The sequence below is a fragment of the Platichthys flesus genome, chromosome 21, assembly GCF_949316205.1.
Source record: "Platichthys flesus chromosome 21, fPlaFle2.1, whole genome shotgun sequence".
NCBI classification, from domain to species: Eukaryota; Metazoa; Chordata; class Actinopteri; order Pleuronectiformes; family Pleuronectidae; genus Platichthys; species Platichthys flesus.
In genome coordinates, this window is record NC_084965.1 from 16348935 (window position 1) to 16360980 (window position 12046).

The 12046-nt window shown below is 44.6% G+C and overlaps 1 protein-coding gene across 1 annotated transcript in view; it reads left to right on the top strand.

The window, feature by feature from the left end:
- Nucleotides 1–11661, top strand: part of zeb1b (zinc finger E-box binding homeobox 1b) — a 49266-nt gene extending 37605 nt beyond the window's left edge. The window contains exons 3-8 of the mRNA XM_062379450.1: nt 1815–1976; nt 3070–3272; nt 3872–3977; nt 4443–6121; nt 7587–7767; nt 8512–11661. Coding sequence (XP_062235434.1) covers nt 1815–1976; nt 3070–3272; nt 3872–3977; nt 4443–6121; nt 7587–7767; nt 8512–9248 — 3068 coding nt within the window. The 3' untranslated portion in view covers nt 9249–11661. The remainder of the gene's footprint in view (nt 1–1814; nt 1977–3069; nt 3273–3871; nt 3978–4442; nt 6122–7586; nt 7768–8511) is intronic.
- The last annotated feature ends 385 nt before the right edge of the window (nt 11662–12046 follow it).

A 12046-nucleotide genomic window follows, 5' to 3' on the forward strand; every position in this document is an offset into this window, starting at 1 on the left:
CCAGAGAGGCTGTGAACCCCTCTAGCCTCGCTCTGCACGAAAACAAAAGGACGGGAGAGCCAACCCCACACAGACACACACAGACACTCACACACACGAGAAAACAACAGCTTGTCATACCTTTGCACCACAGGCCCTCAACTGGGACTCCACTTCACACACTTGGTCAACATTTAGTTGCCTGGAGGTGTGTTTGTGTGTTTGGATGCTGCCTTTGAGCAACGGATGGCAACTAAACACAGTCAGATCAGCACTTTCGGGTAGGTGTATTTTATAATTTACAGTCGGAATAGTGGCAACCAAAACGCTGCCACATAAAGAGTCTTATTATTTTTTGAAATCCACCTATTAAAAACAGAATCAAATAAGGTTGGTTTTGTAGAATGGTGGGTTATTTATTCCACGGTACTAAAAATGTGGCAAACATGTCCAGGGTTGTTTAATTTATGCGGTTGGGGTCGTGGGAGAAAAGCTTTGTGATATGTCGGGGTTAGCAGCACTTAATGTGTTCCTGACCCTCAACTGTGGGATGAGAATTCCTCATTCTGACTTTCTCAGCACCTGCTGTTGGCTCCTGCTTGACACACACACACACACACACACACACACACACACACACACATTCTGGAGCAGACAACCTCTTTCTCTGGATTATCTCTTATGTGTTTTTGTCAGGGCGGGAGGTTTCTATGAATGGTCTTTAATAACCATAGCAACAAATGACTGCTCTCCTATTGTTTCCTGGCGTTATTAAGGTGCACCAGAGGAAGCCGGAGCAGGGCTCTATGTAACACTACTGGCATTCGCTTGTGTGTCCGTGAGTCATGAGGCGCTACACCTGTTCCCATCTCCGCGGAAAACGCAGCTGGCCCTGGTCTTCCAAAGCACACAATTCACAAAACACGATCCTCAAATCTCAAGTGCAGTGGGAACACTTAAATCAATCCACAAAACATCTGCCTTACACACACCTCCACAGTATCATCAGTAGCGTAACTTCGCTTTTAGGGGATAGCTCACCCTGATAATTATTCTCTGTAATGATACACGTAGGCACACTAACATATCCATAGAGGAATGATGCTCGGTTTAATCGCAGACACACTATACCTGGTTTCCGGTCGCCACATCAGGAAACGATGGGTTAGCAAAGACGGAGGGAGGGGAGGAAGCTTTTGTTTCATCCTGAACGTCGTCCTCAGGTTACACATCCTACAAATACTGCCCTGGTAATTAGCACTCGTTAGACGTTAGCTAGCCGTGCGTATGTGATGCCGAGGAGGGGCGCGCTGTGCTCCCACATGCAGGTTGTCAAAGCTTGGATTTGAGGAGACTGAAGGCCAGAGTGTGTGCCTCCTTTCCTGTGTGATATTTATCTGCCACAATACATCAGGACAAGATTCATCACCTAATTATCAGCCCCAGTGTCAACAAGTACCTTACCTAACACTGTGAATAGCGGCTTGCCATTCAGGTCTTACAAAGAGCTTGATGCTCATACAGTCGCCTGTGGCCTTTGATGCTAATTAGTTTTCTCATCCTATTATGAACAGCAGTGTTCACTTTATTTCTCCCCGTGCCACCCACCCCATTCCATGCTGGTGAATATGTCATGATCGAGGGCTTGGACTGGAAGATCCGGTTCAGCTATAATGACACTCACTGACATTATCGCATTTCAAACACAAAGGTTAAAGTTTCATATGCAGAGCCTGCAACAATGCGGAGAGCCTGCAAGACATGAAAAAAAAGGGTGATCGATAAAACCTTTTTGCAGGCCCGACTCTAATCAGTGTGTGTTTTTTGTCTCACAGTGAAGGAGGATTGTGTGTCAGATGGAGAGGACAATGTGAGCACGGACGCCCTGGTAGAGGAGATGCTCCAGCAAGGGGACACAGCCGTCATCTATCCGGAAGCCCCGGAAGATGAGCCGCAACGACAGGGCACGCCTGATGCCAGCATCCACGATGAGAACGGTAAAAGAAAAACACATAATTATGTTTGATCTTTTCATTAATTGGTTTGTTAGTGTACACAAGCATTGTGTCCGTAAGTCACTACTCCGTCTTCTTCTTCTTTTTGTTTACTAGCGGTTAGCAACCAAGTCAAGGGGCATTACCACCGTGTTTCAATATCCTACTTCTTCAAACACACCAGTACTTCCACCCATGATCTCACAGTCAATGAGCCGTCACGCTATAACTGCACCTACCCAGTAATTACGCCCCCTGGAGATGGCTATACCTGCTCCCTGTCTCACCTCAGGTGTTAACGCCAACCCATTAACGGCACTTTCCAACTTCATTACACCCTCTGCAATTTGTTAAGTGCAGCACACTGGGACCTTTATGGCTCCCGGGCTTTTGCCTTTTACCTGCGACTGCAGACGGCTGGAAAAAAGAGAGGGAGGGGAGGAGGAAAGGGGGGAAGGAAGAGAAACAGTAACACCTGAGTAAATTTCTCACGTCTGTGCGAGCTCTGACACACGGCTACCTGGCCAGTAATGTGTGTGTATTCCCATCCCGAGGCCCTCACCTGTCCCACAGGAGAACTTAATACATCACCTGTTAACAAACTAATGCTTTACCTGTGTGGGAGCCGTGCGACTGAGACCCTCTGTTCACCAGCGTGGATCCAGACAGGTGTAAGTTGTTTACCGAGCTCTCTTTTCCTAACATACGTGGGTGTCTTTTTATTCAAAACACGTTCAATGCGCAATAGGCAATCGGATGGTGGAATCTCAGGTGTGAAAGCTTTTATTGCTAAGCAAGGAGTACAAAACCCAAAATAAACTGCAGTCCTTAAAGACTGGGGGGGGGGGGGGGGGGGTACAATGGGTCAAAAATCAGCCTCTTTCCGTTTGGTTACCTGGGTGCTGTTTACCTGAGAGGGAGGAACTTTCAGTGATTGGTGAAATCACACAGGAGTGTTGCTGCAGGAGCCCATGTGGAACATCAAAGAGTCCCTGCCTGTTGACCATGTGTCTTTAACCCTTTCCTGTCCTCCCCACTTCCTTCTCGCACATGTTGTTACAATCTCTCCTTTTTTTTTCTCCCCCCCCCCATCCAGGAACTCCTGATTCCTTCTCTCAGCTGCTCACCTGCCCTTACTGCACTCGCGGCTACAAGCGTTACAGCTCCCTGAAGGAGCACATCAAGTACCGACACGAGAAGACAGAGGAGAGCTTCAACTGCCCCGAGTGCAGCTACAGCTTCGCTTACCGCGCGCAACTGGAGAGGCACATGACAGTCCACAAGAGCGGACGGGATCAGGTAAAAACTTTACACTTTACTCATGTCTGGATACTGATGATACAATCACTGGATGGACAGAAAAATTGTTTTATCTTGTAATCTTAAATGATTAATTTGTATTCTGCTCTCAGTGTTTGAAGTTGTAATGGAACATTTGATTTAAATACTTAATGCAGCGAGATTAAACCTCTTTTAAGAACATTCAACTACTCTGGTACTATTACTACTACTAATAATAATAAAGTGTACACATGTACATAAATATTTTAAAAGATTGACTGAAACCAAGCAGGAGTTTAATATTTATGTGTTATTATTTATATGGATCAGTCTACACTTTAAATGTTAATTTTCAGATTAGATGACTTGTGATTCACTTCAGTAGCACTCTACTTTGTCGTACTACACTAATCATGACGGAGTGATTCTAAATTATGCAACCTGACATGGAAGCCTAGTCCTGCTTCTTTAGCGGCCCGCTTCCAAACATGATAAATAAACATGAACTTTTGCCCTCGATTGATTAATGACATTGTGACATGAATTAGTGGCAGTTCAAAGGTTGTGTTTTCATTGTGTATCTCACTGAGTGACCCCTCTCCCCCCTCGTCTGACAGAGACACATCACGCAGTCGGGCGGCAATCGTAAATTCAAGTGCACTGAATGTGGCAAAGCATTTAAATACAAGCATCATCTGAAGGAGCACCTACGCATCCACAGCGGTGAGTGGACAACCCATGGCACAATTGCAGCGTTGTGTTACTGTCTGTGTGTGTGTAAAAGGGTGTGTCTGTGCACTGGAGCAGGTCTAGTGTACATGTCTCTGCCGTGAGTCTCTCTTGGCCACAGAAATGTCTGTCTCCATTGAAATTGTATTTATGTTTTATTTATGTTTGAGCCAATTCCCTGTATTACATATCCTTTATTGTGTTTCAGTCCATTGTGTGTTCTTCCTTAATGTGCCATAATAGTGTTTCTTTTTGCATTATGGGACAGCAATTAGAGAAGGGTTCCCAATGGTGCCATTATATCAGCGTTTGAGCATCGTTGAAACGCATTAGAGCTTTTTCCTGCCATAGTGCTCATAGCCTAGCTTGCTCATTTAGGTTCATTCACTAATGGAAACATGCCTCCCCTCCCCCTCTCTATTTCTCTCTCTGTTCTCCACATTGTGGTTTTTTATTCAGGAGAGAAACCCTACGAGTGCTCCAACTGCAAGAAGAGGTTCTCCCACTCAGGTTCATACAGCTCCCACATCAGCAGTAAGAAGTGCATCAGCGTCATCTCAGTTAACGGCAGACCACGCTCGGGGAACACCAAAACCCAGACCCAGGGTCCATCGCCAGTGCTGCCCACACCGCCCTCAGTCCTCCGCACCCAGATCAGGGAGAAGCTGGAGCACAGCAAGCCCCTGCAGGAGCAGCTGCCCCTCAATCAGATCAAGACTGAGCCTGTGGACTACGAGTACAAGCCGACAATGATCACGTCCCAGACTGCCATGAACGGGGTTTTCAACGGAAGTGCTGCTGCTCCTCTGGGCACAGTGCAGGCCGTAGTCTTGCCGACTGTGGGGCTGATGTCGCCCATCAGCATCAACCTGGCAGACCTGCAGAACGCTCTCAAAGTAGCAGTGGACAGCGATGTCATTCGTCAGGTGCTCGAAAACAATGCCAAAAGCCAGGGGCAGATAAACTCGGGGTTAACCACTGGAATACTCCACCCTCAACAGCAGCAACTCATCTCAGCCATTAGTCTGCCTATTGTGGGTCAGGATGGAAATGCAAAAATCATCATCAACTACAGCTTGGACCATGGCCAGCTCACAGCCCAAAACCTGAAGAAAGAGCCAGATTCACCAGCTCACACCACCACTGACACTTTCAAGTCCCAGAAACTCCCAGAAGATCTCACGATCAGAGGCACCAGGTCAATTGAGACAAACGAAAAAGAGGAAAAGACCACTAAAACTTGTCTCCTGTGTGATAACTGTCCCGGTGGGCTGGAAGCTCTCCATGCCCTCAAGCACTGCAAGAAGGATTGTCTCAGGCTGAATGGAGCAGGCCTGGGAAAATCTGAGTCTGCTGTTGCAGCCCTGATGTCAGAGGGAGGACTCTGCAACCAGCCCAAGAACCTCTTGTCCCTGCTCAAGGCCTACTTTGCCTTAAATGCAGAGCCCACGAAGGATGAGCTGGCCAAGATCTCTGACTCTGTGAGCCTGCCAGTCCATGTGGTTAAGAAGTGGTTTGACAAAATGCAGGAGGGTCAAATATCACTGGGTGCCCCGACACCTCCCTCAGAGGAAGAAGATACCTGTGAAGCCAACAATGTGGTCTCTCTGGTCCCAGGCAAGGACACATCCACTATGAGCCCTGCTGTGAACCAGGACAGCCCTACAGAAGCCACCCCGGCAGAGACAAATGGTGATCACAGCTTGCCAGAATCATCACTAAACGTGAGAGCTGGCGGTCCAGTGCCGGCCCAGACCCCTCAGAGCACAGAGGGACCCCTAGACCTATCGCTGCCAAGGCCCTCCAGAGAGGAAACAGAGAGAGTGCTGGCTAAAGCCAGCATGTACCCCTCTCCCTCCTCCTGCTTGACCAATGAGGAAGAACCCCTGAACTTAACTTGCACAAAGAAAGAGGCATCGCCACTCTCAGTCATGGGCAACTGTCCCGTCGCACTGTATGCCAGCCAGCCAAGTGCCAAACCCCTCGACATCGTGACCACGATGCAATGCCTCAGGGCTCTAGCCACCAATAACAAACAGACTATCCTGATCCCCCAGCTGGCCTACACCTATACCACTACAGCAAACAGCCCTGCAGGAACTGAGATGCACGAAACCATCCACCTCAACGGAGTGAAGGTGTGCAACCGTTTATATTCCATTCTAGAAACAATTAAGCTGCCCTGTTTCTGTTAAAATCATAGTTTGTTATTTTGGAAAGCAACCCTTTTTGCTTTCTAGCCAACATATAAGACGATAGATACCACTCACATATGCTTATAAAGCTACTGTCAGAAAATTAGTTTAGCTTTCGCATAAATACTTAGCCAGATTATATTTAAAGGTAAAAAAAAAAAATCTGCCTGCACAGTTAAGGCTGATTTAATTAACTTGCGACAGGAGACAGAAACTGGTGTAGAACCTATAGGAGAACAGGAAAGAGGTAAAATGGCAAAGTTCATACTCACAATCCAAGATGCACAGGTAGTCAGTCTGAATCAAGCAAACAAACACAGGCAAGGAGCAGGCAAAAATCCAAAGATCAAAAAGTCATGTGGGGTTCATGAGATAAGAGAAGGTTACACTGGGAAAAGCACAAGAGTGACAATGTGGCAACTACGATTAAAGAACGCAGAGTATATAAGGGGTGTCATGGTGGGAATCACAGGGACATCGGGAGCAGGTGTGTATATGTCAAGAGAACGGGGACCAGGAACTAAAACAACAGGAAGGGTTACACAAAAAATAAAGCGGGAAAAACGGAATGACACATGACATTTGTTTATTGCAAAAGTCATAGAATAAAAGAAACATATTTTAATATAACAAATAACATGTTTAGGTTTAAGGGGGTTTAGTTGCTTCAGTGACTAATCCAGTAGCCCCTTTGAGAGTGGATTGGAATCAGATTCTGTCCAGATTATTACCTCTCATTATTCAAAACCACTACAACATTATAAATAGTGTGAAAGCATTCAGAAATCGAATCAATAACCCATATACAGAAATGTCAGAATTCAGCTCTTTGTAAAAATAATAGCCCTTAATAGTTCTTCATTGTGCAGACACCTAATGGGCCCCTAAAGATGGATGTAGATCTCACCATGTGTGAGTGATCTTCCTGGGCTGTCGCCCAGAGGACATGAGGCTGCACTTTACTGCAGCGCCCCTATTGATCTGCTGGAATCTGTTTAAACGCCACACCTCCGCCTGCCCCATTGATTTATTGTTGTTGTATTATACTTTTGTGTTAAGTGGATTGGCATAGACCTGCCTTGTAAAAAAAGAGCCCTGTATATTTATATCTGCTTCTTATTAATGCCTCACTTCCTCTTTCACTGTATCAGTGCATGTATTTTAGCAGCCAAGGGACAGGAGAGAGCTGCATTTACACTCATAAGTGAACAGTGTGGTTGTTTCGGGCAAAGGAAAGATTGCTTAAGTGTCCACGGAGACTGATGAGTAGTGTATGACACAGCATCAAGCACATATACACTTTTCACTGGTATTCTCTGTTTTGAGTCATTCATTGTCTTTTTGCTGCAAAACAAACCTCCCTTTGAATTCCAACCACTGTATTAATATGGTCTCTCATATTCTCCAGGAGGAGAGACAGGACACATACTCGGAGGGCGTATCTACTGTGGAGGACCAGAATGACTCAGACTCAGGCCCTCAGAGGAAGAAGATGAAGAAGACGGAGAGCGGCATGTACGCCTGCGACCTGTGCGACAAGATCTTCCAGAAGAGCAGCTCGCTGCTGAGACACAAATATGAACACACAGGTGAATACAAATTCCTGTTGTTTTCCAGACAAACCCACAAGACACAAACACCAGTCACAGATGGAGCTTGAATAATAATAATATTAATAACAGAACATAAATTAAACTGAGGAAAGGGAACTTGTCTAACCATCACGTACTTTTTTGGATCCTGGGAAAGATGAGTCAGAGTGTGAGCAAAGGGGGATTTTTGTGCTGCAGAATAAAGAAGGGTGGACAGCTCCATTCCAGCAGGTATTACTCAACATGCGTAGAAGAGGTCTGAGAATTTCTTTCCACCAACTCCCCACCTCTGCACTGCCAGCTTCTCATGTGAAGCACCAAATGTTGTAAGAGGCTCTGGTAGTGATTTGGATTGCTCTAAGATGATGATGCCACGGCCAAGCTCAGGTCAATGCTCTCAGAGGCATTTTAGCTTTTTTTCTTTATTACCCTGATACCTGGCTTGAAAGCACTGTTCCCGGCTCCAAATGACCTCAGCCTAGGTGTAAGTGGCCTGGATAAAGTTTCCTTGAAGGTTTTTAAGCACAATTGTTGTGGTTTAGTTGTATTGTTTTGATATGTTTTCCTTGGATACGTTAACATTATGGCCTTCTCAAGCTTTGGCATTGTTCATGCGACAGTGTGGGGGTCTGTAGTGATTGTTCTGTTTATTGTTTCCCTCCTAAGTCTGTTTTTAACTCGAGGGAGTTGTCATTTATCATAAATATGTTGACTCATATTGTTTTTTTTCTCTCTGTGCAGGGAAGCGACCTCACGAGTGCGGTATCTGCAGCAAGGCTTTCAAACACAAACACCACTTGATTGAACACATGCGGCTACACTCGGGGGAGAAGCCGTACCAGTGCGACAAGTGCGGCAAGCGCTTCTCCCACTCGGGCTCCTACTCCCAGCACATGAACCACCGCTACTCCTACTGCAAGAAGGAGACACAGAACCAAGACCGGGAGAGCCCAGAGGAGGATGGCGAGGCCCCAGTCGAGATGGAGGCCCTGAACCACGTGCAGATGCAGCACATGGCCCCTCTCCAGCTGGATTTGGATGAGCGAGGAAGCAGCACAAGGGAGGACGAGGAGAGCGAGGAAGAGGAGGAGGAGGAGGAGGAAGGTGTGGTAGACATGAATGACATCAAGGTAGTGCAGATAGGAGAAGAGGAGGAAGAACAAGAGGAGCAAGAGCAAGGGAACGAGGCGGAGATGGAGAGAGTAATGGTGGGAGGAGAAGGAGAAGAAGAGAAATCAGAGATAGAAATGAAACCTGAGGAAGTGGAGGCTGACACGAGGCAGGAGGAGCTCTCGGGCACTCAGGAAGAGGAGGAAGTCAAGATGGAGGAAGAGGAAATGATGGATACAGAAGGAGGGGTGACAGAAGAGGGGAACGCAGAGGGAGAGGTCAGAGAGGAGAGCGGAGTCGAAACAAACAGGAACACGGGTTCTGAAGACGAGAACCAGACGCCGCAGGAGGAAGGAGATACTGACTAAAAGAGGAACCAGACTCCTCCATGAAACACAATCATATTCCTCCTCTCCTCGTGCAGAGGAAGAATTCAGGAGATGATGTCTGGTCACTCTGACAGTTTGTTTCAGTTCACTACTGTGTAGAAATCCAGGTGTGCCTGAAAAAAATACTAGTGACTTTTCCACAGGAGAGCAATTTCTCACTGTTAGAAAAATCCATTTGTAAAGAAAACGATGAAGACGAACACAAATTTTAACAAAGGAAATGCATTATACAGACTTTGGAAGCTAGAGCCGACATGTTTTAGATAATGTTTTATTACTGAAACACCTTGGGTCATTTCTTTTTATCAATGTTACTAATTTTATCACTCATATTTTAACCTTTAAAAGCTGTACAGTTGGGAGATATTTCTATACCTTTTTATTGCCAATGAACAAAAAAAGTCAGTATTTTATTAAGTTGGAAGGAAAATTAGAAAAATCCTGTGCACTACAAGTGGCTTGGTTTACCTTTGGATTAAGCAGTTGAGTTGTGTTGTCTACCCTTCAGTATTACCGCACTAGATATACCACATCATCCCGCTAGCAGATGTTAGCATTACTTTGTGTGTGTGTGTGTTATTTAGATCGGAACGTGAGCCTTAAGAAGAAAAACAACGGAAGATGGACGGGTCTTTTCACTTTAGTTCCTTTTAAGACATTTAGACACATTTTTTTTCAAAGTATCTATCAGTGTTTTACAGAAATAGCTTGACATATCGGTTAATATGCTTGTCTGCTTTGTTCGTGAGAGTGAGATGTACAGATTGATACCAATCTCGTGCCTGCACGGTAAATGGCCTGTCACGAAAGTTAGCTTGGCATAGCGTAGCATGAAAACCAGAACCTTAGGGAAATATGTTATTTCCCTCCAGTCCAGTAGTTGGCAGTATTGCACCTTTAACCTGGTTTGCCAAATGCTAATAAAACCCAAATGATGACGAAGAAAAAAAAGCTAGAGATGGAGTCTGGTTAGCTTGTTCCCTGCTGATTGCAGCATTCATGCTAACTTAAACTAGCCACCCCCTGGCTGTACCTTGGTATTTACCGTGCAGATGTGCTTGCGGTATCTTGTTGTCTCAGGTCTTAGCCTGAAAGCAAATGAGCCTAACACCGTAAATGTCAAGCTATGTTTTTAAATGTTCAGAGTGAGCAGAAAGGAGATGTAGAAAACTTTCTGACCCTTTCCTTACCCCTCCCTGTAACCCCCTATCCAACACCCCCCCCCCCCCCCCCCCCCGAGGCTTATGCAAAAAAGAATCAAACTAAAAACAAGAGAAACATGCAAATCAGAAGTGCCACAGAATATTGCTGTCGAAGCTTCGCAGGTATGATCAGACCTGAGCGAGCAGAATTTAGCCCGACCACATAATCATGTACCATAGACTCTAGATGACTTGTTTTTATTCTCTACGCCCGAGCGACTACATGAATTACGATGCACATGTTTTCAAAATGGATGATGATGATGAAGTATGATTTCCACTTGTTAACTGTGTCCTGCCTTTTTCAAAGCTTATTCAGTGCACTTGTTTAACACACCACGAAGCGCTCAAACGTCTCTTCAGGTAACAAAATGTAGGCAAATCCCAGGAGTTTAATTCAACAGAGTTTTTACCTGTCAGTATTATTTTTGTCTCTCATGTTGTTTTATGTTCTGTTCTGTTCAGTGTGTGTACTGTACGTTTCCAGCAATGGCAGTATTATCCCCGCCCCCCCAATGAGATGGTAATGTCTGTTTAGTCATAGAGAACTTTTATATTTATGTGTCTTATTTTTTATATTTCTTTATGGTTATTTATTACACTATGTAGTGTACAATACTGTAGTTTGTATTAATACGATAATATATTTTAGTATGGAAAACAAAAAAAAGATTCAAAGGCAACTACAGCTACAAGCCTGGAAAACGAGACTCTGGCATACTGAAGTATGTTTTACGAACAAACAAAATTGTGTTTTTCCTCGGGAAAAGAAACCCATACCCTGCAAGCCTGAAAATTGGAACCTGTGACCTTTCTGCATCCATTCTCATGTTAGTTTAGTTTTCTTTCCCCCTCTCTAATATAATGCTACTGAACTTTTGAGAAAAAAACTAATTGTATGTCTAATAGCATGAGTGTGTGCTGTTGTATTGAAGGATGATGCTTAACCACACAAACTGTCCTTTTTGCCAAGCCAAAATAATAATGACGTATGTTCTTATGTTTTTATTTGTGCCAATTTGTTACTTTATATGTCAGTGTCAAGACCACACCCACTTTTATATGCCCCCGCCCCTTTTAACACCCTCATCTTTTTTTATAATGATTGTTTTCTTTTGTTTTTGTTTTTTTGTTTTAATTCATTTTTTATGACTCCCCATCTCACAATAAAATACATCAATTACAAGCTGCTCAGTTTGTGATGCTATTTTTATTAAGAGATTGTAAAGTAAAATAATAGGTTGCTCACACTGTAAATCAAGTAAATATTATAATAAAGAATTTAACAAGGCACCATTTATAAAAAAAAATGACCGGGATGAGATCGGGATCGAAATGCCAACTTTCTGGTTAGTGAACAACCCTCTCTTCCTAATGAGGCCCAGCTATAAGTGTGTAACAGGTAGACACACTACAGTGAAATCGTCTCTAAACATAAACAGTGTCACTGTTACACTGTCGATGCCTTTGGCTGCGAATGACTCTGATCAACTAAAGGTATAAATATATTTCATGCATGGTCCTTAAAACACATACATTTAGCTCCTCTACAGGCTAATACATCCAGTTCACCTG